Raw genomic sequence first — 27,157 nt, 5'->3', positions numbered from 1 at the left:
TGGATTATTGTGGTGCGTCCAATATCATCAAATGGGCCTTAAAAAATGAAGAAGTGTGTCTGGCTGTGAAGAGAGGGAGAAGCGATTATGGAAGATAGTCACAGAGAGATGCAATATTTGCTGGCTTTGCAGATGAAGGGGAGGAAAAAGGAATATGGGTGGCTCCTAGAAGCTGGGAAAGTAAAAGAAATAGATTTTCCTCTATAGCCTCCAGACAGGAATGAAGGCCTACTGAAATCTTGATTTTAGCCCAGAGAGACCCTTGTCAGACTTCTAACCGACACAAGTGTAAGACAATAAAGTGTTTTAAGTCACTAAATTTGAGGTCATTTGTTATGGCAGCAATAAAAGAGTAAAACAGAATTTTTGGTCATTGGAAGTGGGGTGCAGCTATATCGCATTCCTGAAAATGTGGAAGTGGCTTTGTAATTGGGCAATGGCCAGAGGGAAATTGGGTTATAAGAAGAACTTTAAGTAGAATGATAGAGAATGTCTAGATTGCCTTGAGCAGTTTGTTAGTAGAAAGGTGGTGCTGAAGACTCTGCTTGTGAGGACTTGGAAGTGAAGAACATGGTAGAGAACCTATATCATATTAGAGAATGTGTAAATTGTCATGAAACCACTGTTAGTTTAAAGGTGTCACTGAAGGAAATAAGGAACATGTGTTTGGAAATTAAAGGAAAGGGGATCCTTATTATATAGTGGCAGAAAGCTCAGTGAAATTCTATCCTGCAGTTATGCGGAAAGCAGAATTTTCTGGATATATAGCTAAGGAGATTTCTAAGTACTATGATAAAGGTGCAGCTGGTTTCATGTTGCTGCTTAGAGTAAACTGTGAGAGGAAAGAGATAAGTCAAGGGAAGAACTGCTAAACTAAAGGAATACGAGCTTGATGATTTGGAAAATTCTTAGCCTATTCAGATTGCAAAAGATGCTCATATTCGGAGCTTCATTGTCAGGAAAATGTGCTCTGCAGTGACAACCCAGAGTGTGGCTGTATAACTTTTTGCTAATGCCCCAGAAGTAGTGAAAATTCAGGGTATTCAGTCATATAAAATGTTCTTTGAAGAGGTTAAGTTTGTGACCCATAGATACCTTCAACCATCTCAGCAGAAGTGAAAAATAGATATGTGAGTACCTACAGAAAGATCTGTAGAAGAGACTGTTGTCTAATGGAGGAGATCCCCATGACATACATCAGAGATTGATAAGATTCTTGAAAACTTTATACCAACAGAAACAGAGATGTCCTTTTTCTAGTCCCTGGAACCTGTAATCTGTTACTTCACCTGGCAAAAGAGACTTTGATGGTGTGATTAAGTTAAGGGTTTTGAGATGCGGAGATTTTCCTAGATTATCTGGGTGGCCCTCATCAAATCACAGGGGTCCTTAAAATCAGAAAACCTTTCCTTCTATGGAGAGAGGGATATGTGACTATAGAATAATGATCAGAGAGATACAATGTGGCTGGCTTTGAAGATGAAGGCAGGGAGCAATGAGCCAAGAAATATGGGCAGCCTTCAGAAGCTGGAAAAGGTAAAGAAATGAATTATCCCCTACGGCTTCCAGAAAGGAACAGAGCTCTCTGGATTCTTTGATTTTAGCTCAGTGAGACTTATATTTTTTCAAAAATTTTGTTGTTTTTAAAATTTTAAGATATATGCTCTTTGTAAATTTTGATTGATGTATATCTTTCTAGATTTTTCTATGCATGTATTAACACATGTATATCATATACTAACACATTATATCATAAATCTATTCTTACTGTTACATTTCCCTTAGTTTAAAGCAGTATATCATGCACAGACATTATAAACATTTAACATTTTGCCAAACTTAATTGTAAAAAGTTTCATTTCATTCTGCTTTAATTTGCATTGCTCTCATTTTTGTTGTGGTCAAGCACTTTTCATTTGTTATTGGTTGTTTGTTTTCCTTTTTCTAAAAATGGCTGATGAAAATAAATAAATAAATAAAAATGGCTGGTGTATAAGCCTTGCCCAGTATTGCTATCTTTTTTTTTTAACCATGCTGAAGAAGCATAGGAATATACATATATACATATATATATAAAATTTTGCCTATGTATGTGGTTACTATTTTGTCTCATTTGATGTTATTCTCTTAGGCTTGTTTATGGCATATTTTGTTCTAGAGAAATTTGAAAATTTTATGTAGTAAGAACTATCAAGGTTTTCCTTTATGGCTTCTAGGTTTTGTTTATAATGTACAAAGATATTTTCCATCTCAATATTTTTAAAATATTTATATTTGCTTCTAGAATATTTGAAGTACTTAGTGCTTTTAAATGCTTAAAGCTATTATTCACATAGGATTCACTTCTTTGTGTATGATGTGAGATAGTAATTACAAGGAATAACACCAACACTTTTTTTTAAATTGAAGTATAGTTGATGTACAATATTATATGTTACAGGTGTACAATATAGTGATTCCGTTTTTAAAGGTTATATTCCATTTATAGTTATTATAAAATATTTGCTATATTCCCCATGATGTACAATATATTCTTGTAGCTTGTTTTATACATAATAGTTTGTACCTCTTAATTCCCATCCCTATATTTCCCCTCCCCTCTTCCTTCTCCCCACTAGTAACCACTAGTTTGTTCTCTATATCTGTGTCTGCTTCTTTTTTGTTATATTCGACTACTTTGTTGTGTTTTTTTAGGTTCCAAATATAAGTTATATAATACAGTATTTGCCTTTCTCTGTCTGACTTATTTCACTTAGCATAATTCCCTCCAAATTCATCCATATTGCTGCAAATTCATTCTTTTTATGGCTGAGTAGTATTCCATACTATATATATACACCACATCTTCTTTTTCCATTCATCTGTTGATGGACACTTAGGTTGCTTCCATATCTTGGCAACGTAAATAGTGCTGCTGTGAATATTGGGATACATGTATCTTTTCAAATTAGTGTTTTTGTGTTCTATGGCTATATGCCCAGGAGTGGGATTGCTGGGCCATATGATAATTCTATTTTTAGTTTTGTTAGAAACCCCCAAACTTTTTTCCACAGTGGCTGCATCAACTTACATTCCCACCAACAGGGTAGGAGGGTTCCCTTTTCTCTACGTTCTTTCCAATTTCGCTGTTTGTATTCTTTTTGATGATAGTCATTCTGACAGACGTGAGGTGATATCTCATTGTGGTTTTGATTTTCATTTCCCTGATGATTAGCGATGTTGAACATCTTTTCATGTGCCTATGAACACCAACATTTTTTTCTTCATGATTTTAATGCCCTCTTGTCCCTTTTCCTGTATTCACAGATCTGTGTCTGACTCTACTCTGAAATGCTGGTCAGTTTATTTTATTTTTTTAAATAGATCTTTATTGGAATATAATTGCTTCACAATACCGTGTTATCAAGTCGGTTTAATTACAGTGCTTTAAAGTAAAATTTTCTATTCCTACTTGTTATACTTTTTTTTTAACAAAGAAAAAAGTAAAAAAATATAATGAGAAGCAAGAGAAAAGGAGGTTTCAGAATTTCAGTAATTCTGGCTCCCTCACTGTGCATGAATTTTAGAATCAATCAAGATTTCCTCTTAATACCTCCCCAACTGCACTGGAACTTTGAAAATACATTCAATTTGGAGATAAATTTGGGTAGAAATGAGGGTTTTACATGGAGAATGAACTACTCATTTATTCAGATCACGTTTTATGTTCTTCAACAAAGTTTTAGTTTTTTAAATAGATCTTGCACATTTTTACTTTCCTTGTCAGCTTTATTGAGCTATAATTTTCTATAATAGCACTCATCACTGTTAAGATATGATTGGATGAGTTTTAACAAACTTACCTCGTCAATTCTTTAAAATTTGTTGAAAGTTCCTTTGCATCCTAATTTACGTCAATATTTGTGAATGTTCTGTGCCACTTAAAAATAGTGTGCATTGAACTATTTCTTGGGATCTGGCCTCTCCCCATAAACAGTCTTTATCAAGCACAACTTTGTTGTTTGGTTCTTCTAAATCTTCTAAAGTAGCTTATATTCTTTCTATCAGGTTTCTACTTAGATGTGGTAAGTTCTCCCACATGGTTGTGTATTTGCCTCCTCACTACTCTGTTGTTTTATTTTAAATACTTTGAGGCTATTCATGACTGTATAACTTAGTGGATTTTTTCCTTTTATTATTATACAGTGTTCCTCTTTATCCCTATTAATGCTTTTGATCTTAAATCTCTTTTTCAGGGTGCTGATAGTGTTCCATGAACTTTTATGTTTTTGAGGTTTTTTACTCCCTTTGCATTAAGCCCTTTTTTGCAGCTTTGTTTTAGGCCTCATGTAACAATACTTAGCTTTTTCTAAACTTCTCTGATAATCCTCATCTTTTAATAGTTAAATTTTATTTGTTTACATTTATTCTGATTCCTAATATATGTGGACTTATAGATTCTATATCACTGTTCATCTTTATTTTTCTGTGTTTTTGTGTCCTTTCCTACTTTCAAATGGGCTGAGATAGAATTCTGTATTCTACCTTTCTTCCCTGCTGGTTTGGCGATTAGAGATAAATTTTTGTAATCTTTTTAACCATGCCCCAATCCCCAAAGATGATAAGGATCTTAGCATGGATTCACTATAGGTTGACCATCCATCTCTACCATTTAGGTATTGTTTAACATTTTATTTTCTTTTAATTACAATTTTGAAACTATTAATATTATGATTTTTGCAGTTGATATTTACTTAAATTAAAATTTTAAAAAATCATTTTATGTACTCATCATTGTTTCTTTTCTTTGATTTTGCTTTTTGTCTAGCTGAATTAAATCCTTTGGTTCTTTTAATGTGTGGTCTCTAAGTGGTAAATTTTTCAAGTGTTGTATGTGCAAATTTGTCTTTTTTTTGATAGACCCAAGGTTAAAATGTCTAGGTTGACTTTTATTTTTCATTAGTAAAGTGTTTACTACATTGTCTTCTAGAATCTGTTTTGTGACTGACTGATGCAAATTCCTCTTTTATTGTGATTGTCATTTCTTGGTAAATAATCTGTCCTTTCTCTCTAAAAGCTCTTTCTCCAACACTGAATCACGGAAAATTTAAATTTAGAGAAAACTTGGGAGAATTTTACAGTAAACACCAGAATACTTTAACATAGTTTCACAATTAACATTGTACTATTCTTGCTTTATCAGATTTCTTTCCATCTATCCATTTCTCTATATATCCACTAACCCATCTTCAAGTTTGAAACATTTCAAAGTTGCAGACGTCAGTACACTTCTCCCCAAATACTTCAGCATGTACATCATTAACTAGAGTTCAATACTTGTTTGCAAGGTAAAGTTTATAATGAAATGTACAAATACTAAGTGTACCATTGATGAGTTTTAATAAATGTATTCTTCCATGTAATCCAAATCCTTATCAGGATACAGAACATGACCATCATCATGGAAGCACTTATGCCCTTTCTGGTATATCCTTATGCCTCACTCATCAGTGGCAACCACTATTCTTATTTTTTTTTCATGATAACTTAATTTGGCTTGGTATAAAACTTTATATATGATTTTAGAGCATGTTCTCTTTTGGTGTAAGGTTTATTCCACTCAGCATAATGTTTTTGAGATTTATCCATATTGTTGAATATATCAGTAGTTTATACCATTTTGTTACAAAATAGGTTACATTGCATGGACTATACCATATTTTGTGTATACTTTCTTCTATTTATTGACACCGCAAGTGTTTCCAGTTTTGGGCTAATATGAAAAAGCTGCAATGAACATTCTTGTAGAAACTTTTCTGTGGCTCTATGCCTTTATACCTCTTGTATAAATTCCTATAAATGAAATTGCTGAGATATAGGCTAGGTGCATCAGTTTTTTTGTCTCCTTAAACCCACATAGGGGTTAGTAATATGGCACACACAAGCTGCCCAAGTTGAGGAATACCCCCAGTCTTAGAAGGGGGTTACTAGCAAACCTGCACAAAACTTATCCATGAGGGAGGCATTAGCTGGAATTTAAGAAAATTTTACTATTCTGGAATATTTCTAAGGAGGGAGACATTCTCTATTTTATATTGGTCATGAAACAAATCTGCCCTCTGACCTGGAAGGCGACACTATCTCTAGCTTCCAAAGCTGTTAGCTGTTCAAACATCCTTGAAAAGATACTCTCAGCCATGTGGAAATGCCACAGAACCACCCTCCCCCCCCCAACAAATTCACATCACACATCAGATTCTGGCAAATTTCCCCATGAAGATACCGTTCCACTAGCCACCCTGATTAATCCAACCAATGTAGGCTAGGGCAAAGTCCATTCAATTTATTTCCTGCTGCATTTAACCAATTTCATAAACCATAAATGCCTTAGGTCTCTAATGACCACCCCTAAGGTGTAATTCTCCACGTTTGCATGAGAGAGGCAAGTGAATGCCTGGCTTTCACACAAGAAGTACAATCCCAAGGGCACACATGGTGCCCCTGGAAGGGAAACATTTACAGTGGTTGAGGTCCCCTAATGGGACATACATAAGCCAGGGGGAATGTGGACAGTATCTCCAGGGTGGGCCCCTGGCCAACTGTGAGCCTGAAAGTTCCCAGTTCTGTTCATTGCGTCTAGTCCTTGATTTGGAGGGCAGACACTTCCTGAGGACAGTCCATCTGATCTGTCCTCTTTGTCCGTGACACCAACCAGATGGTGTTCATTCTTCACCCCCCACCATAGAATGGCTGAGAATGGGGGTGGGGGTGATGTCTGGAGGGACTCTGCATGGGATATGCAGACGCTGGGACCAGCTCCTTTTCTTGTATCTGGTGAATAGTAGATTCCGCATCTTTGTAGTGGGAGAGCTGTACCAAGCATTTTCCTTCTGGAAGAAGGATTCAGAGAAGTTCTGAAAGATGGATATTATTAATGTACCTCCATCCCCTGTACCTTCTAGAGCTTATGGGATTCCCTCCTCAGATGCCTGGAGTTTTCTTCTTCCTTCACTGCTGCAAAATATGTGTATAACATTCCAGTGGCTGGGACTTCATATTTCTTTCCCAATCATTTCTTATTCCCACTCAGACCTTTCATTCAGAATAGTCAGATACAAGTGGGGCAAAGGCACTTTCATAAAATAACCAGAATTAAATCTGAATCCCTTAGGCCCTCCAAGTCTGTACCTTCCAGGCTGGTTGGGGAGAGAATGAGGCATCATTTCCAGGAATGTTCAAACAGAATCCTGGATTTTCAGAATTGGCCTATGTAATACTATTAACCCCTCACCGCTTTTGTCCTGATCATTATCCAGGAAGGAGCTGATCCCTTTCTGGACACAGCTGCCTTCAGTAACCAAAGAGCCTTACAGAGGTGTATGGACAGGAGATGAGGGTTGTGGGCCAGAGAGTCAGTGCATTGTGAAGAGCTCTTTTGTTAAAGGGCACATCACTGTCAGACTGTAGTGGTCCAGGCAGCCAGACTCAAGATACTCATGACTTTCTAGGGTCACAATGGTACGGCCAGAGTCAGCTGGTCTGTAAGCAGAAGTATAGACCATGTTGCGGCACTGCCCAGAACCCCAAGAGCATCCTGAAGCCTGATCGGGCAGGAGCAGGTAGAGGCAAAGCCCCTTGCAGTGTGGCTCCCCCCACGTGGGACAAATGGGCCAGCTTCTAGCAGGAGTCACGAGCCTGGCGATCAGCCATAACCCCTGCATCAGAATCATGATGTCAGCCTCCGTCAGTAAAGACCAGGCACCTGGGCATTCCCATGAGGGGCCCAGACTGGTCAATCAGCACCACGGTTCGTTTCCACAATCACTGCCCCATAGATCAGTGTCCCTACTCTGCCAGTCTGTAGTTTTCCACATGAACGACCAAGCATGTAGCTTATGTGCAAAAGCCCAGTCATCTGACTTCCGCCAACAAGAGGAGTGACCACATCGGCTTTGGTTCTGCCAAGCTGGCTCTGAGGCCAAACAGCGACAGTGGCCCAGTGGACTTCGGCTGTCAGCTTAGCCAAGCATCAGTGCACCAGGCCCAGGCCTCTGGGGAATCTTGGTGAATTGAAGACCTCAGTGAGGCTGAGATTTGCTTCAGGCTGTGAAGTAGAATAGAAAGCCAAGGTGCCACTGGGGCAGTCGCTGCGTTCTCTTTTTTTCTTTTCTTTTTAAATTGAATTAATTGATTTACAATATAGTATTAGTTTCAGGTGTACAGCAAAGTGATTCAGTTATATATATATATTTTTCAGATTCTTTTCTATTATAGGTTATTACAAGATATTGAGTATAGTTCCCTGTGCTATACAGTGAATATAGCTTGCTGTTTATCTATTTTGTATATAGTAGTAACTGTTAATCCCATACTCCTAGTTTGTCCCTCCATACTCCTTTTCCCTCTGGTAACCATAAGTTTGTTTTCTATGTCTGTGAGTCTAGTTCTGTGTTGTAAATAAGTTCATTTGTATCATTTTTTTAGATTCCACATATAAGTGATATCACATGATATCTGTGTTTCTCTGACTTACTTCACTTAATATGATAACCTCTAGGTCCATCCATGTTGCTGCCAAATGTCATTTTGTTCTTTTTCATGTATGAGTAATATTCCATCGTATAGATATACCACATCTTTATCTACTCATCTCTTGATGCACACTTAGGTTGCTTTCATGTCTTGGCTATTGTAAATAGTGCTGCTATGAACACTGGGGTGCATGTATCTTTTTGAATTAGAGTCTTCATCTTTTCCGGGTATATGCCCAGGAGTGGGGTTGTTGGATCATATGGTAGATCCAGCATTCTTGAATATAGCATTTCCATTTGAAGAGCAAGGCTTTTTGGCCCTTCCTGCCTTGTAAGTCAGCACTGAGCTACTTGCCCAGCACCAGTGGTCTTCACACATTCACACATTTTCATATCACACACAAGAAAGCAAAACACAACACAAAATCCACTCTGTTTCCTTAAGTCCTCTGGGAATTTCAGGCACTATATTAAACGTAAGTGAGAAGATTTGTGTTACAACTGCAAGAATACAGAGATTATTTAATGGCAGTTCTCCATACTAAAGTTGAGAATGCCTCCCAACTTCAGAGCATTTGAATTTACATAAGAACACTTGAAAAGGGAAAAAATTGATATTTGTTCAAGAGAAAGTCATCTCCTATAGTCTCCAAATCTACGCAGGGTAAAATATAGCTCAAAATCAACCTCACACTGCTACACTGGTAGTTAAGAAATTTGCCCCATCCTTGTGAACTAAGGTCTGAAAAAAATACTTGAAAACTACTGATATATAAGGCTCTGAGAATTATATTTACAGCTCTAAGTAATTAACTTTATTATGTTTTTTTTAAGAAAAAAAGAAAGGGCATTCCTGGTCAAGAGTAAAAGCAAAACGTCAGAGAAAAATACATCAAAAAGGTAAGCAGCAAAGTGAAGTAGTCACACCTGTTCAGTTTATAAGGCACTGCTTATTGTCTTCTTGCAGCCTGCAGTCTCTTGAGGACAATAATAGTTTCCTAGCTACTATGTCAGTCAGGATATAGGCCAAGACACTTTAATAAAGAAGCCCAAAAATACAGTGGCTTCAACAAAATGGTTTATTTCTCACGTGTGTAATAGTCCAGAGCTAAATGCTACCAAGACACTACCATCCTCAATATGTGGCTTCTTTCCTAGGTCAAGAAACATTAATTTGGAGAGACGTTCTAAAGGCTAAGTGAATAAAGCAGACTGCATGTGTATGTGTGTGCGTGTATGTGTGTGTTAAAGAAAATATATACATAAGCATTATTTGTTTTTATATCTCTATAACTCCTTATTTATACATATTTATCAATCTATATATAGAGGGAGACATAGATATAGATATATAGGAAAATCGATGTCAGTACATCCATAAAAATATATGCAGTAGTTGAATTTGGTCATTGGAATATAGGTGATGTTTATATTTTTATTTGTGTTTTTTAAAGGTATGTGTATATACTCAAAATCTTAAACATGTTCAACTATTGTAATGGAAAAGTGTCGTTTAAACAGTAAAATATGCAAAAGAAAAGTCTGACGAGTTAATTGTGGCTATCTCCAGATGGTGATGTTTCATGCAATTTTTATTTTCTGAGTTTCCAATAACGTGTAAATATTACTTCTAATCAGACCCCTGAAATCTTGTTCATTTTAGTAGTGGTTTAAGGAACAACTTTTCTCTAGACAATGAGGGCTAGACTTCATTTTCCACATGGTTTCCGATTTTGAATCACTAGATCTATACAAGATTTTAGAGTCCAATTAAAATTTATTAATTTTCACTAATCTATATATCTTACATTCTTGCCAATTTACATGGCTGCACTATTAGTGAATGTGTATAATATTGTTCAGGAAGAAAGAAAAAAGTGGTTGCATCCATTTTAAGAATGCTTATTTTCAAAACACTAAATATTTGTATTTAATCATTATGACATTTTCATTTAGGTCTGTGTGTCCATACATAAATTCTAAACTACTTTTTTCGAAAGTATAATGAAATTTTGTATGTACTTTAAAAGTGGTCCCTCGTAAGTAGAGAATGCTCTGGACACCTGCTTGAGATCCCTTGCCATAACTTTCTTTCTTGTCTAAGTGTATAGTGCAAGGGGGTTCAGAATTCAAACCCATATTCCCTCACTTGCTTTTTTTTTTTTTTTGATACTTCTGAATTGAACTCTTTTCAACACATGTTCAGCGGTAGATTGATACATTTCTTATGTATTTTTACAATTAGACAGCCATAAATTATGGTATTGTACTTTGTAATACACAGCTTATAAAGCACTTTCAAAAAAGTTTAACACTTGATGTTCTGTGATAATATAGAACAACAATAGTAGGTGTATGTTATGGAGGAAGAGACAGGGACAGAGGTTTAAGTGGATTTTCCTGGGTTTCTGGCTCGTAGTTGATGTTTTATTTCCACTATATTATACTCTCTCATAAAATTCCTCGCTTGCTTTTCGTTTCACATGTCAGCTGCTGTTTGCATAACTCTATCTTTTCCCCTGCCTACCCCTAGACAACAGCAACGCTGCTGGCCAACTGGCCTCGAGTGGAAAGAAGGAGAAAATGCACCTGCAGGACCCTGCCAGAATCAGGAGTAAGATTGTTTGTGCCACTTCTATTTTGCCCTTGGGGTCAACAGAAATTTTGCTAAAGTTTTGAGGAACACAGATCTTCGTTAAGTTTTTACTAGTCAAGCTTACCAGTCAAGTTGAGAGCCATGAAATCTTTAGAAAGCAACCCATTTGGAGCCAGGATTGTAAATTGTTTGCATTTATATCATAGCTCTTAACTGCCCAGGACCTAATTTTTTTTTCCTCTGAGTTTTATCTGTTTTTCATGAAAATTCCTTTACCTTATATTATTGGTTTATTAAAATGGCTAGTTTTTATAAATTGTAAACAGAAAGTAAGTTCATTCTCTCATTCCCCTTTCAAATCTACCTTCTAGGTGAGTTTTTCCTATCTTGGGCAGGTCATAGCATTTTTCTGTTCCCTTTTCACAGGAACAAGAGTCTTTTTCCAGTTATTGGGGTCCTTTCAGGCCTGGTATTAAAACTTAAGTATTTTCTCCAATTCAAAGCACCTCCCTGCCTTCCGCCTGAGCAAGCTTGGTCTGGAACACCTGCAGTGGAGAGGTGGCATAATCGGGGTCTTCTCTCATTCTCTCTTGGCTCTGCTCCCACTCAAGAGCTGCTGGCTTGAGCCCATTCAGGATTGGGGAAGTGGATGAGAGAGGAGAGATAAGAGTGTGGAAGTGTCTTACTTGACAGGGACAGCTGTGAGATGACACTGGATAAGGAAAGTGCACAATCACTAGCTCTTTCCTCCACGAGATGCTTTCATTAACTCCACAGTGAGGGAAGAGGCACCAACTTGACTTTTTTGGAAAGAAATGTAGCCTGGATATGAGTGAAGAGCTAGGGCCGCCATAACCTGTTCCACTAATACTTTGGACGGTCGCATAGGTGGTTCGGTGCACTGCCTTTGGATGTAGGCTGTGAAGTAAGGTGACCAACTCGACCCGGTTTGCCCAGGACTTTCCAAGTTCTGCCACTGAAAGTCCTGCATCCTGGATACCCCTTAGTCCTGAACAGACTGGGGCAGTTGGTCACCCTTTTTGGCACTTAGTGAATTGTTCTCAACGGCTGGGACTTAGTTCTACTAAGATTTTGAGAAAACAGTATTAAATTTAAAATTGTCATATTTACTTCTAGAGGTTAATACCAAACATAACAATTTTTTAAAAATAACCTTACATTGTAATCTGACTGCCATAGTATTTATTAGGGTTTGTTATGGGGTTTCAGTGTTATTAAATGGGCACTAGAGCCTGGGGACACAGAAATAGTTAAATCCTGCCTTGCTCAGCCAATCTGTTTTGAAAGTAAAATACAATAGCGCTATATTATGAATTAGTGGGTTTTAAGCACCAAATCTCCTTTTACTAGAAGCTCCAAAGACTAGAATGGACTTCAATGTATTTCCTTTTTCTCCCTACAAATATTAGGCCTAACAGATTTGATGAAAGGTAAATCCAACATACCCACTACCCAGGAAAGATATAACCAGAAGCAACAGATAGAGACAGAGAGCAAGAAAGAACTCTGCATTTGCTGGACTGTCCAAGGTTGTAATCAGAGCTTTAGTGCCAAGCCAAACTGGAATGTGGGAGAGGCAAGGAAGAGATGTCTGGATCTCTTCTCACTGGGCTGTGAGCATGGACCTTTAGAAGAGGAGAGAGGAATGAGAAAGAGAACCAGAAATATCCTGGTCTTCTAGAGTATTCCACCACTTTGGCATCTTGGGTGAGAGAGGAGGTGCGGAGAGCCTCAGAAAGCCATACCTGGCTGGGTGACCTGCTATTGCCTAGTGAACCCACCTTACAGAGGGAGAAAGTGAGAGGGAGTCAAACGATTAACCTGCCTCTTTAAGAACTGCAATTCTGTCTTGTTAGTGGTTCTCCTTAGCCCACGGCTATACTATCCAAGTCTTCTACTTTCTTACGTTTAGACATTTCTTTAAGTTTTAAGATTTCTTAAACTTAAGATTTCTTAAGTTTAGAAATCTCTGTAGGCCTCTTGTCTGAGATTCTATTATCTTGTTAAATAACAACAGGGTGACAACTTGCAAAGTTGTGACTTGTTTGGTCTTCTGATAAGGTCTAGTCATCAACATTTGTCCCATGAGGCCATTTTGATCTTGAGGAAATGAAAACCCTCTCAGTAACTGCTTAGTCTAAAGACCAGAAAGTGGGATTATTTTTCCAACCAATGCGTCCGTTTGGGGTTTGACTGAAGGAAAGAGCCTTTTTACTTTGCTGGTCTGATATATGCTCATAATCTGCTTGGAGTTTGCAGCAGTTAGGAAGGAGTAGTCTGGAAAATATTTCTTCCTGGGGTCTGTATTACCCCACTCAGCACCATCAGATGGTGGCCATTTGAACACAGAAACCAGGAAATGAATTTATCTTCCTACCTTAGAAAATAAAACACATGTGAATGATAGCAAACATACTGAGATGCATGTCCACAGTCAATTAACTTGTAAATGGCAGAACAGCCTCTGCTGCAACATCTACTGAGTCAGTCCTTAATTACTATTTGAAATCAAGGTTTTGGAGGACTCAGTTCTACCCATTCTCTTGATTAGACTTCTTGTTAGTTTCTTCGATTCTAATATCTTTGTCTAAAACCAGGTGGACAAAACTCTTGGTCACATTACTAAAACTTTCAACACAAATGTACAAATAACTTCATTCTAGGTGATGTGCAGGACATGTGTCTCACCTGTGAAGCCCACCATAGGGTTCCCCTTGACTCACTTCCTTTAATTGTACATTAGTAGATGTACAATTGGCATCTATTAAGCACTCAACACATGGCTGCTTGAGACATAAATAAAATGCTGATTTCTATTATTTGTTTGTTTTACTAATGTGGGACAATAAAAAGTAAAATACAAGATAAGTCTAAGATTTGCCATCTAATTCTTCATGCTTAAGGACTAGGCATTATGTATTTTTCTTTGTGCATTAGACAGGCTTATGGGGAAGTTACATTTCAATGGAAATTCTGTAGAGCACTAATATACACAATGCAACTGCATATCTGTGACTGTGATTCTATTTTTCTATTTTCTCAGGGAGAAAGAGAGGCAGATGGAGACTCCACTTAACTCATAGTGACAGAGCCCCACAGAGAAAAGTTAAGTCAAGAGGTAAAGAAGAAAAGGGGAGTACACTCTCAATAATTATGCAGCTAATTTCCTGTGCTTTACTCTGTGTTTTTACTGATAAATCCATTTCCCTAATTGCTTTATGTAGCTTTACTAACCGTTGGAAAACGTCTATGATTTGGTCCATTTTCAAAATGTGTATGAAAGAAAAAGAAGATAATTCCACAAACAAGTAACTTGGTGACAGATCTAAACCAGACCCAATGGGTCCAGGGGCTACCACAGTGATGCTGTCTTCGCTGAACTGAAATAGTCTGCTTTCATATAAAGGGCACATATACAACCCCCATATTATTTAGCAGACCCTTTTCCTGCCGCACAGAGAGTCAGAGGTTGCACACCATGGGTGGCCTGGAGTGGTAGTCAGAAGTCTGTCATTCTCTTCTGACTGTGTGGGCTTGGACCTGTCACTTGACAGCTTTTGCTTCCGTTTCTTCATCTGTAAAGCAAGAGCGTGAATTAGGCCCACACCATCCTTCTCAGTTCATCCCAGTTCTGCTAGCCTACTACCTCAAAACTGGACCACGGACAGCTCCCCCTCTTCCCATCATAGCTCTAAAACGTTGGCTGGAGGGTCAGGATCAGTTACATATCCTCCTTGAGCTAGTTTGAAGACCTTTCACCCCTGCTGCTGTGGAATCAGGTCTCTAGCAGCCCTCGCCACCATGCAACTTGCAGATTATCCTAGAGCTTCCTGAGCTCCTCTTTCAGCTAAGGAGAAAGCCGACGTGCGGGAGAAGTGAAGCAAAGCAAAGAACACAAAGAGAAGGCAGACGTCGCCTCCATTAGGTTCCCCCATCATTACTCTCTCTCTCTGCTCACTAACCAGCGCTCAAATAGAGAGATGCAAGTACAGCCTCTCGCTTTGTTCCAGCTACCTAACTGCAGTGAAACAGTATAACTGGAGGTTCCCTTCAGAACATGATGCAGCTGTATGTTTCATTGTCATGTAAGAATCAGTGGGGCTGACTGGACTGGGAGCTAAGACAGTTTTACTGAAGCCCAATTTCTCTGTTAACACATTCTGTTTTGTGTGAGATTTGAGGGATGAGGTAGAGGTAGACATTCTGTAGTTATGTATCAAAAATGCCACTTGGAAGAAAGACTTTGACTCTAGAGATTTATGGAATAAAGCTTTCTAAGTTCCTCCATACCATTATAGGAACAAACTCAGCATGGGAGAAGCAGTACGTGCGCAATTGAAAATGAGACAATGAAGACATCTTCTCTTTCAGGGCAAAGAAAACGCAGATATGAAAAAGTGGATTTTCACTCTCAGATACTTCCTGTGACCTGTGGTAAGGTGAAGGGGATGTTACATAAGAAGAAATTGAAAGAAGGTGGGTTTTATGGTCTATTTGCAATTCCTATCTGAAGGGATCACGAGAAGTAATGGAATTATCCATGTGAATTACACATAGTTGAAGGAATTGGGACAATGGTTTGGCTTGAGAGGAGGAAGGGATCCCTAAGTTGCTATTTTCACACTTTAAGAAATCATACATTTTAGGTGCTTACTCCCACGTGAAAGTGTCCATGGGGAGGCCAAAGAGAAATGAAGAAGAAATAAAAGGGAAGAGGCCCTCAGCCTCCAACTTCATATCCTCTCTCCCTCTGGATGATTTTCACCAGGGCAGGTGCTTGATGTAGTAAGGATAGAACAGAATTCAGAATCAGACAACCTCAGTCCCAGCCTCAGCTATGCCGAGAGGGACTGATTCAGCCGAGTAGAGAATGGGACCTTTCTGACCCTGAAATTCTTTATCTAAAAAAGAAATCATTAAAAACCTGCTTCATGGTGTAGCTGCGAGGAATTAATGTACATAATTGAGGTAACGTATTTAAACAGCTTAACCGAGATACAATTCACCACTGAGAGTGTACAATTCAATGTTGAGTTTTATTTGTATATTCACAAGATGGTACAGCCATCACCACAATCTAATTTTAGAATATTTTTGTCAGAATATTTTTTCACTAAAGGAAACTCCATGTCTATTAGCAATCAATGCCCATTCCCACCTAACCCCACTCCACCACCCAGCCCTAAACTGGGCCAATCTATTTTCTTTCCACTAATCTATTTTCTGCTCCACAAATTGGCCTATTCTAGGTATTTCATTTAAATGGAATCATATAATATGTGCCCTCTTGGGACTGGCTCTCTCACTTAAGATTATGTTTTCAAGATTCATCCATATAATAGTATGTATTAGTACTTCATTCCTTCTTATTGCCCAATAATATAATATTCCATGGTATGTATATACCATATTTTGTTTATCTTTTCATCAGTTTGGATTGTTTCCACTCTTTCACTATTATGAATAATGCTGTTTTGAACATTCATGTACAAGTTTTTGTGTGAACATATGTTTTTAATTCTTTTGGGTATGTACCTAGGAGTGGAATTGCTGGTTCATATGATGATTCCATGTTTAACCTACTGAGGAAACACCAAAATGTTTTCCACAGTGGCTGTACTGTTTTATATTCCCACCAACAATGTATGAGGGCTCCCATTTCTCTACTTCCTTGCCAACACTTGTTATTGTCTGACTTTTCTATGATGGCCATCTTAGTGGGTGTGAAATGGTATCTCATTGTGGGTTTGACTTGCATTTCTCTAATGACTAGTGGTGTTAAGCATGTGATTATCTTTTATACATAACTTAAATTTTACATTGGATAACATTTCACAATTATTTTTAATATCAGCTATCCATGATTTCAGGGATGGGAAAATCTCTGCTCAATAATGCCATTAAACTGGATGAAAAGTGTAATAAAGGGCACAGATGCTGCTGTGGTGCCGTTCTGAGCCACAGAGCCCCCATTGGAGATCTTAGTCCCAACCTGAGGTTCCCCAAAGTCCGTAGGAGATTCTGACTTGTTCTCTATCCCTAGCAAATTGAAATGGTCTCACTCTTCAAAATCACTTCCTTTTCCTTCGTAGGTGATTTTGACATACTTTTAAAAGGTTGTTTTTGATGGTAATTACCATTTTGTTGTTGTTGCACACTGGTTAAAGAAATGTTGCCACAAAGCAGTAAATATCCTTTGAGGGGACTTAAAGGCTAGGTTTGGGGATTCTGAAACCTGAAAGGGGAGGCTAGACTCTCCTGTTTTAGATCTTGAGACCAAATTGGGTAGGTCCAGATCCAGTGTGTTGGGAGCCCACCATCTGAAAACAAAGAGGGCTAAAGATTAACTTACCCTGGTCTTACAGGAGTTTTGGTGAAGTGTATACAGAGTGAGAATGGAGACTGGTTCACCCCCAGGGAATTTGAAATCAGAGGAGGCCACGAAAGATCCAAGAACTGGAAGATAAGTGTTCGCTGCGGTGGGATGCCCCTACGTTGGCTGATCGAGGTATTCCAGTGACAGGGATGGGAGACGTGACTTTCCTTGCTGTGCCCCAAGAATAAGGTCACTATTTGCTCACCAAATATTTGTTATGGCTAAAGCCCAGATGAGTTATAGCTAAAGCCCAGATGCCTCTGAGTTTATCCTCTCACCTGGGGAGAGGTGTTCCACATTCCTAACCTCAGTACAATGCAGCACATCACTGTTGTAAAAGGGGCTCCGTCAGGATGGATGCAGGAGCTTGGAGGAAGGAAAGGTCATTCTGACTCAGGTGCATGCAGACAGCTTTATGCACTGAAAGAAGACAGTTTACAATCAAACAAGTAGGAAGAAGTTACTCCAGACAAAGAATGGCACGAAAACCAGAACCATGGTTGAGGTAGACATATTGTATGTGATAAGGCATAATCCATCAACTGGAGTTGTTTGTGGAGGGATTTAATGCCAGGCTAATATGTTTAAACTCACAATATAGATAATGCAAAATCAGTGAAGTCTTCTGAGATGTGAAATGACATATTTAAAATAGTGTTTTAGGTGGCCATGGGGCCTTGAAATGACTTCAGTGTCTTTCAGCCGAAGAAACCTACACTCAACATGCAATGCTCAGCTCAAATGCCATTTTTCCCTGACTATTCCCTGCCTGACCTGACCCTGACCATTCCTTCCCTAGGCTTCTTGAGCCCATTACTAAGGCCTTTCTTATACTGTTTTATTCTCATCCTTCCATGCATCCCCTTTTTCTCTCTAGACCCCTCTTGGGTTTGTCCATCTTTGTGTGCCCAAGATTGGCCAGAATGCCTGGCACCAAATAGGCATGGGATAAGTGTGTGTTGATTGACTAGCCCTGGTAGAGGGACTCAAGCTTGAGTGACACTGGTGGAAATGGAGAGGAGGTGAGAGGTGTCAAAGAGATTATGAAGGAAAACCTCTTAAAGTTAGGAAAAAAGCACAGGAGGAAAAAAAGTGCTAAGGATGATTTTTAAGCTACCACTGATTGAATTCTAGAAGAAGTACAAGTGAGGAGAGGGAGATGATTTCTCATTTAGACACCTTGGCTTTGGGCTGACAGTGGGACATCCCAGTAGAAATATTTGGGAGGAGGTTCGAAATGCGAGACTCACAGGCCAACCATATACTTAGATCCTTTTATCTTTCAGAAAAGATTTCTCCATAACCCTCCAAGGAAATATGGCAGGATGAGAAAGGTGATTATTGCGTAACTTTCTACAAGTTCTCATTACATAACTGATTTTTCATGCACTGTGTATTATTCTGTGGTTTCTCAACTGGGTAATTATTATTAAACTTCCTCCAACACCCCACTCCCACCTTTTAAAAACTTTCCGTATGCACCTTCAGTGTTCCTACTTCGAACACTATGTTGTATATATGGCAAGATCTTCTTTGAATGGTAAACCATTTGAAATGGAGGTGATAAGGAACCATCAAAATAGACCTCATGGATGTGCTTTAGCTATAGATGCAGATGTAAGGGTGTCAAAGTTGTAAAAGAAGACATGATGCTGGAATACATAAAAATATATCATAATAAGGTGATAGGGTCATCTTCAACTCAAACCCAGATTTTTAAAATCATGTTACTATTTCCTAACTTTAATGAAATCTGATGGAGCAAAAGTTTATTCACAGTCTAAGTATAGGAGGGGCTGACCTGGAAAATTGTTTACTCTGATGCCACTCTTTCAGCTCCTCAAGGGGGTGCTGTGCAGACCTCCCTTCTATCTATGAAAGTGATTCCTTCCTCTCTGGAGGCAACAAACAAATATGTATGGTGCAGTGTAGATTCAGGACATGGTGATGGTTTTTCCAGGGTTGGGTATGAATGAGAACTTGAGAAGAAGGAGGAGGTGAGAAGAGCCATTCTTATACACTTCATGTAGAAATGGCCATTCAAGACATTCATAGATTTCTAAGACAGGTCAGACATAGCTGGCCAATGGGACTTCATGTTCCACTGGAAATGTGAGGTCCAGGCCTTTACATTATCTGATGTTCTGGACAGTTTGAACTCTAAGTCCTTGGGACATTTCACTCACTGGATTTCCTAAAGGGAAACTATCATATTATTTGCCCTACTTAGTGAGTATATTAAAGACCAGCATCTGTAGCATTCCCCAGGTGCCAAGAGTTACTCAGTTAGATTACCCACATAAGCTGACAATGTCCTACCAACAGATTCTACCCTTATTTGTGGGTGCAGCACTTTTTAGCAACAACCTGCAGTTACCTCTATACTTTGCATCTCCCTATGAGCAAGAACAGAAGCTCCCCAAGTGGCGGATCTCAGGACCCATTACTACCTCCATGGGTCCTCTGTGCCTCTCAGAACCTCTCTTGCCCCTTGGCTTCTGGAATCTTCATTGTCACTCTCAACACCACATGACAGCTTCCTGGCTCCTCACAAAGGTCACTAACACCTTTAGATGACAGCTGCTGTGTTGTAAAATAATCTGATGCACACCTTTAGAACAACCTTTTTATTGTAGGCTAATATTTGCTTAGGGGGTAGCACGTAATCTGTTCCTAAGTGAAATGATACTCATTTATTCACTTATCCAACATACAGTGATTGAGTGCACACTAAATGCCCAATGGTCATTAGAAGATTGAAACAATATCTCTGACCTCAAGGATTGTTTCAACTTCATTGTCTAACATGGAAGAATAACTAATGGGGATGGGTGGTGAACTTTAGGCCACACAGAAACGTGGACAGTGACATGGACACCTCTCAGATCACTGTCTCATGGATCACACTTTTCCATGACCACTCTGCCCTGGGCTGCAGATAAAAGCTGAGGCTGCCTGTGTCCTAGAGGGAAGGAGGTCAGGTCATTCTACTGAATATTGGAACGCAATGTAAAGTTAGTGGGTGGTAGTCAGTTACCTCTGAAGAGTCAGCTAGCTGACTTTTTGGGATTCAGAGGGAGGGAAGAGGAGGGTGACCTTCTGGAAGAAGAGTTGCAACCCTGGGATACTTGGGCACATTTTATCTTTGGGGCTGTGCCCCAGGAGACCTGTGATAGGTGGTGACATTCTTCTCTGGGACACCTGGCATGGATGCCAGGCCTCTAGGCCCTGTGGTCACTGGAGCTGTTGACGATGAGTCCTCGGCCTGATACTCTCACTGCAGCTCCTCCAGATGGGATGACATTTTCTAATATAGAGAAAAATGCCTAAGGGCCTCTCAAAGCAAGAAAACCAGCAGAGTTTCTCCAACTCCATCTGTGGGAACCAGGGCCAGACTCCCTGTATGGCTTCACAAAACCCCACTTTGCATCTGAGAGCCAGGGAATAGAACTTGCATTGGGCCAAACAGTGGTACTTTGGTACTTTTTATTTTCCAAGTAGATATGTGTATCCATAAAAACAGGTATGAAGTAATGGGTAAACCGTGTCTTGAATCCCTCAACAGATTGCTGTTTAAATAAGTGATGGAGGCATACATCACATTCAATATTGTCCTTTAATCTTTCTCTCTTTTATGCAGAAAAGAGTACGGAAGTCTCACGACAATACTTTAGATAACCTTTGTGTAAGTACTAACGCCCGCCTGTAACCCCAGGACAATGTGGGCCTTTTCCCTCGGCACATTCTCTGAGTCATCACTGCATTTCCCTGAAGCACACTCTCACTCAGGTGCAGCATGTTGCTATGTGTGATGAGCAGGGAACAGCCGATGCACCCCCCACATCAGGTACATGGTTCTGGCGTTGGGTGTCTCAGCCTGAAAGCATCCTTTCCATTTGTTCAGTGGAAACCTTCCCATTTCCCCCGAAAGTGAGTCTGGGAGGCAGAGCTTGAGACCACTGGGGTCTCTAGAGCCTGGGCTTGAAGTAGTAATGGGTGCGGCTGGCCTGCAGATGAAGGATAAGGAGGAAATTTGAGGGGAAAACAGCAATTTAAAGAAGGCAATAAGGAAGGAAAGGAAAATCCCAAACATCTATTCCAAGGTACAGGTAGAGCTAGATGGTTTTAAGCGTCACTCAGAAGGAACAGACCAGGCCAACCTGGCAAGTTAAGGTGTGAACCCTGTTGTGAGTCCTGCAGAGAAATGCACTCAGGGCTAGTGGGTTCTTCACGGAAGCCCCGTAACCAATCTTGAGGGAGCCATCATGGTGCTGAGCTGGTCACCACATAGCAAATCACAGGGCATTTTTACTCAAACTGGTACCATATGGCTGGATGCTTTAAGGTCTGCTAAAATTATGGATGACTCCACTCTCTAAGTTGAATCATATTTTGATTCCCTTCATTGCAACAAGATGGACATTTTAAGCAGAGTCACTTTTGCACAACTCCAGGGGGAAGCACTCACATGGGTTAATATGCAGTAATACTGACACACAACGTCCAAAAGAGGAGGGATAGTCAAGTAGTTTTACTTATAGTTTACCTCCAAAGCAATCCCCCCAACAATATTTAGATCTTATCCACACTCTTTCTGACCCTTGGACAACTGAAAGATTCTTTAGTCATCTAAACAGTGCTGGAGTCCAGTGTTTGTGTGGCTTGTTTGGGATGGATATAGACACAGAGGGTCAGGTCTCACAGCCCACGGCCAAAAGTCCATGGGGAGGAGATGGCAGCTGTTCCAGCTAGAGTACCCTCATTGCTGTTAATAATCTTTCCTGGGACTGGTATTACAGGCCAATTCAGGCCTATAATATCCCCTTTGCTCAGGGTAAGTCTCAACTTAGGCTGAAACTAAGACATTTGGAAAATAGTATTGCCCAGATCCCACCCTAGAGGAAATTCTGTTCATCACTCTAGGCTATGACTTGGACATTGGGATTGTTTAAAACTCCCCAGATGATTCTGATACACAAAATTACCCATTCCATGAATTAAAGAAGAACACCAATGGATCTGCCCTACCCAGACAAATTGATTCAGAATTTCTGGCGTAGGGACCAGGGCATTGGTATTTTATATACTCTGCCCTGAAAGTTCTAATGTGCAGCTGGACTAAGAAACAAAGAGCTAGATAAATCTGCTAAAAAATACACAAATGTGAGGTTCTTAGACATTGGTTATATTTGTTATTCCTTGTTCTTCTGGGAAGAGGGGTCATCACTTTCTAGAGAATGATGATGGTAATCTGTCAGTTCCTACACTGATGAGAAAAAACATGGCCCCGTGACTCCATGTCAGAGCAGTCTCAGTCTCCAATTGGGGGGTGTCCTTGAGGATCCCCAGAACATTGAATGGGAACTTTTTGGCAAAATGGTCCTTGGAGCTAGCACTTCCTCATATATGACCATTTCAAAAGCAAAAGAAATGGGGGCTTCCCTGGTGGCGCAATGGTTGAGAGTCCGCCTGCCGATGCAGGGGACACGGGTTCTTGACCCGGTCCGGGAAGATCCCACATGCCGCGGAGTGGCTGGGCCCGTGAGCCATGGCCGCTGAGCCTGCGCGTCCGGAGCCTGTGCTCTGCAACAGGAGAGGCCACAACAGTGAGAGGCCCGCGTATCACCAAAAAAAAAAAAAAAAAAAAAAGAAATGGCCAGAATCCCGATTCACCCAATACAAGTAGTTTCACGCAAAAGCCCAGAACAAGACTCAAAATAATTGTTAAAATAATCTTGTATTACTTTCCACACTAAGTTTAATCCACCTTATTAAATTCTCAATATATCACCCTTCAAGGAGTCAGTTTAGTTATTGTGGTGTAGACAAATGCATTTAACACTTTATTTCAGGAGCTTATTTTATCTGCAAGGTAATAAAGTTATTCAGATTCCTAAAAAATTGTCTTGCTTTGTTGCTAGCCTTTCAGTGTTAGAGTCTCTGTTTTTTTTTTTTTTTAATTAATTAATTTATTTTTGGCTGTGTTGGGTCTTCGTTTCTGTGCGAGGGCTTTCTCTAGTTGCGGTGAGCGGGGTCCACTCTTCATCGCGGTGCGCAGGCCTCTCACTGTCGCGGCCTCTCTTGTTGCGGATCCCAGACTCCAGACGCGCAGGCTCAGTAGTTGTGGCTCACGGGCCTAGTTGCTCCGCGGCATGTGGGATCTTCCCAGACCAGGGCTCGAACCCATGTCCCCTGCACTGGCAGGCAGATCCTCAGCCACTGCACCACCAGGGAAGCCCGAGTCTCTGGTTCATAGGGAAGACTTTTCTGGTCTGACACACAGGCCCTTCCTCCTGAATTTCATTGCAGACCACAATTTCTGCTTCTGAAATCACCACGCTATGCTGCTCTTTAATATCTCAGGGAGAAGCATATAAGTGTCCATTCAGATTCACACAAAGGCAATGAGTTCTAGATTCCCCTAGTTCTGGCCTTCTGGGGTCTCACCAGGGACATAGATGTTGTTTTACCTTCTAGCTGGGAAACTCAGATGTGTGTGAGACGTGCAGGGATGGAGGAAAGCTGTTTTGCTGTGATACTTGTTCGAGATCTTTTCATGAGGACTGTCACATCCCACCTGTGGAAACTGAGAGGTTCGTGAGATGCAGCCCCTCCCTTCTTATTAGGGACCCTTCCTCCTGCCGTACACACTCTCCCTACAGAGTTCTTACTATGTCTAGATGGGGAAACAGCAGGGCCATAGGTACAGGGTCCAGCAGTATGATCCAGAGAGCTGTTTCAAGATGCTGGCAGTGGCAGGTTAATGCGTTTTGCTCTCCTCTAGGTCAGTAGCCAGGTCCTTTGCCCACATACTGCTACTGTCCTTTCCTAGAAGTTTTCCAGCATGGACTCCTGTTCATGGGGGTGGAAATGCCACTCGTTTGTGTTCTGCACTTATTCAGAAAAGGCAGGAAACATGGGCTGGTTCCCTCATTTTGCCACGTTTTTAATGGGCTGAGGGAAGCCCGAGGCCCCCCAGGGGTTAAGACCCAGTTTCGACACTCAGGCCTGGCGGGTAGGATTCCTTGTGTCCCCAGAAACAGACAGAGAAAGAAGAGCCCACTACTCATCCTGACACCACCTCCATGCCCTGACCCCTTGTTTCTCCTTCGATGGGATGAGGGTCATTGGCTCAGACCCCACGTGGGGTTCTTGGAGACTCTGGAGGTGCCCCTTTCTTCCTCCAGCTGTGTCCATCAACATTCCTGAAAGGAGGACAGTATCAGACATAGGAGTGATGACAGGTTCCAGGGACCTTGCCCTCACTCACTTATGTCTGGCCCCTTAGGAACCTGTGGAGTTGCACCTTCTGCAGGATAAAGGAGTCTTCAGGAAGCCAGCAATGTCTTGGGGAATCTGAGGTCCTGGCAAGGCAGATGCAGCCTGAGGAACAGTTGGTGAGTCGGATGGGAACCCCAATTCTTCCCCTTTCCCCTCACATGTGAGAAGTCAGATAGGCAGGGTCAGGAGAAAGGCAACCAAAGGGTGAGCCATGACTCAGTCACACTGAAATCACACCAGAACTTGTTTGCAGCCATTGCATGTCTGGTGTGAGTCATGCCTCTGCCTGGGCATGTATATGGGCTCATTGTCTCCAAGGTGCTTTTCACTGACAGCCACCTTCTTTTGCAGAAATGTGAGTTCCTCCTCTTGAAGGTCTATTGTCATTCAGAGAGCACCTTTTTTGCGAAGATTCCATACTACTATTATGTAAGTAACAATGACAAACTGTGATTACAGGCTGCCATGATGTTACCCCACCTTGAAACAGGTACCCATGGGATTTGAGATCAGAATCCCCTGGGAGTGAGAGCATGAGCTGCTGTTACCTTTCTGTATTTCTACTGGATTTGATGGGAATCCACAGGAGGCACACATTGAACTCTGCCAGTAATTCTCCCATTGATTTTTGTTTTTCACTAGATTAAAGAGGCTTCTAAAAACCTAAAGGAACCCATGTGGTTGGACAAGATCAAGAAGAGGCTGAACGAGCAGGGTTACTCCCATGTGGAGGGGTTTGTGCAGGACATGCGCCTCATCTTTCAGAACCACAGGGCATCTTACAAGGTAAGTGGCTCTCCCCGCTTCCATTTCATTTTCTGTCCATTGAGCCACTCTGCCCTCATTTTCTGGTGCCTGGGAAATTTTACTTTCCCTCATCCTATGAAACCTGCAAAGCAAGAGTTCCGGAAGTCAGTGACTTTTCCGTTCAAGACTGGAGCTCAGCAAGGCGTAGTAACAGCGAATCAGAAGGTGTCCCTGCAACCAGACCCCCAGGCCTCGAAGAGCTCAGACCCTCCCTTCCATTGAGAACAGCAGAGCCCTGCCTGCTCCAAACCCAGGGAGAAGAGACTTGCATCTTAAAGTCACACTGTGCTTCTTATCTCTCCCCCAAAACACGCAATCTGACCTCTTCCGAAATCCCAATCTCCAGATTCCACTCCATGTGAATGGATCATATAGTTTAACAGGAGTCGCCAGAGGGGAACAGAAGTGTCAATGAAAAAGGAAGGTCATTGATCTAACTTAAAAGCAATCTGTACTATTTGCACTGTTACAAAGAGCATAGATTACTTTTCTAACTCTGACTGAAATCAATAACCCAACCAAATAAGTAAGAGTCCAAATAAGTAAGGTGTGGTTATGAGTTCCCATTTCTATCTTGTTGCTCCTCGCTGCATGAGTTTTTTAGCATAACCTGGTTCATATAACTTAGGGTGTCTAAGACAAGAGTCCTGATCATTCTCAATTACAAGGTGCAATGACACTGATAATGAGCATCATGATTTTTGTGTTCATTTTATTTTATTTTTTTCCAGTTCAATGACTTTGGCCTAATGGGACTTAGACTGGAGGCCGAATTTGAGAAGAATTTCAAGGAAGTGTTCACTATTCAGGAGACAAACGAGGACGGTTCACTGGAATAGTGGATGTTGTTAGTGTCCTGGAAAACCCCTTTTGGAGCAGACTTCTCATCCCCCAGCCGCATGGAAGGCTGGCTGCTTATGCCGCCCCTCCCCAGAGCATTGCCTTCAGCCAAACGGAGCCAGCTTCACCTGGAGGGTTACACTTCCTTGGCCTGGGGGCCAGCCTCCAGTGCCAAGGTGGACTCAACCTTGTGTTATGATTCATGCTCCTGTGTTCCTCATGAGATCCGGCTGGAGCTAGTCTGTGGCTGTGATTACACCCTTGCTTAAGCTTTTCCTATAATCCTGCTTCCCTCCCCCGTTTCTCCCAAAGAAACTCACAATAAATCACTTACTTAAGAGACTTTATCTCAGACTCTGCTTCTAGGGAACCCAACTTAAGGTAACGATCCTAGCAAGCAGGCTGTAAGGGTGGGTTCTGGATTTGGATCACAGTCTGGCCAGATGGTGATGGGTGGTATATTGATGGTCCCTGGTGTGCTCTAATAGTGCTGTTGCCAAACTTTCACCTTTGGGAAACTCGATGAGATAAAGAGGATTTCACTAGCTTTTGAAATTGGCATTCACAAAGGGAGAAATGGTAAATGGAATTGTAGATTTTGGTGGCTATTGCTAGGTGCCACTAATATATTGAAAAGAGGAAATGACAGCCTTAAATCTATTAGTCAAAGCAAAGACACCCTTACAACTGCAGCTGGAAGGCAGACAAAAGGGAGGCCTGATACAG

General features: G+C 40.7%; 1 protein-coding gene across 4 annotated transcripts in view; it reads left to right on the top strand.

The window, feature by feature from the left end:
- The window catches only part of LOC114896900 (nuclear body protein SP140-like protein), a 71,432-nt gene extending 44,659 nt beyond the window's left edge, over positions 1 to 26,773 (top strand). For 3 of the 4 annotated variants that reach the window (XM_029225452.1, XM_029225451.1, XM_029225449.1), the window contains 12 exons: positions 9,345 to 9,410; positions 11,044 to 11,124; positions 14,171 to 14,245; positions 15,499 to 15,603; positions 17,493 to 17,635; positions 18,790 to 18,837; positions 21,144 to 21,188; positions 23,981 to 24,096; positions 24,792 to 24,900; positions 25,136 to 25,213; positions 25,427 to 25,570; positions 26,323 to 26,773. In XM_029225452.1, the coding sequence (XP_029081285.1) occupies positions 9,345 to 9,410; positions 11,044 to 11,124; positions 14,171 to 14,245; positions 15,499 to 15,603; positions 17,493 to 17,635; positions 18,790 to 18,837; positions 21,144 to 21,188; positions 23,981 to 24,096; positions 24,792 to 24,900; positions 25,136 to 25,213; positions 25,427 to 25,570; positions 26,323 to 26,430 (1,118 nt within the window). In that variant the 3' untranslated portion in view covers positions 26,431 to 26,773. The remainder of the gene's footprint in view (positions 1 to 9,344; positions 9,411 to 11,043; positions 11,125 to 14,170; positions 14,246 to 15,498; positions 15,604 to 17,492; positions 17,636 to 18,789; positions 18,838 to 21,143; positions 21,189 to 23,980; positions 24,097 to 24,791; positions 24,901 to 25,135; positions 25,214 to 25,426; positions 25,571 to 26,322) is intronic. The other variant, XM_029225450.1, reaches the window with a different exon arrangement.
- Positions 26,774 to 27,157: the final 384 nt, after the last annotated feature.

This window comes from Monodon monoceros, unplaced genomic scaffold, assembly GCF_005190385.1.
Source record: "Monodon monoceros isolate NGI ecotype Baffin Bay Population unplaced genomic scaffold, NGI_Narwhal_1 Super_Scaffold_16, whole genome shotgun sequence".
Classification (NCBI taxonomy): Eukaryota; Metazoa; Chordata; class Mammalia; order Artiodactyla; family Monodontidae; genus Monodon; species Monodon monoceros.
This window is presented reverse-complemented; position numbering and strand designations above follow the sequence as displayed.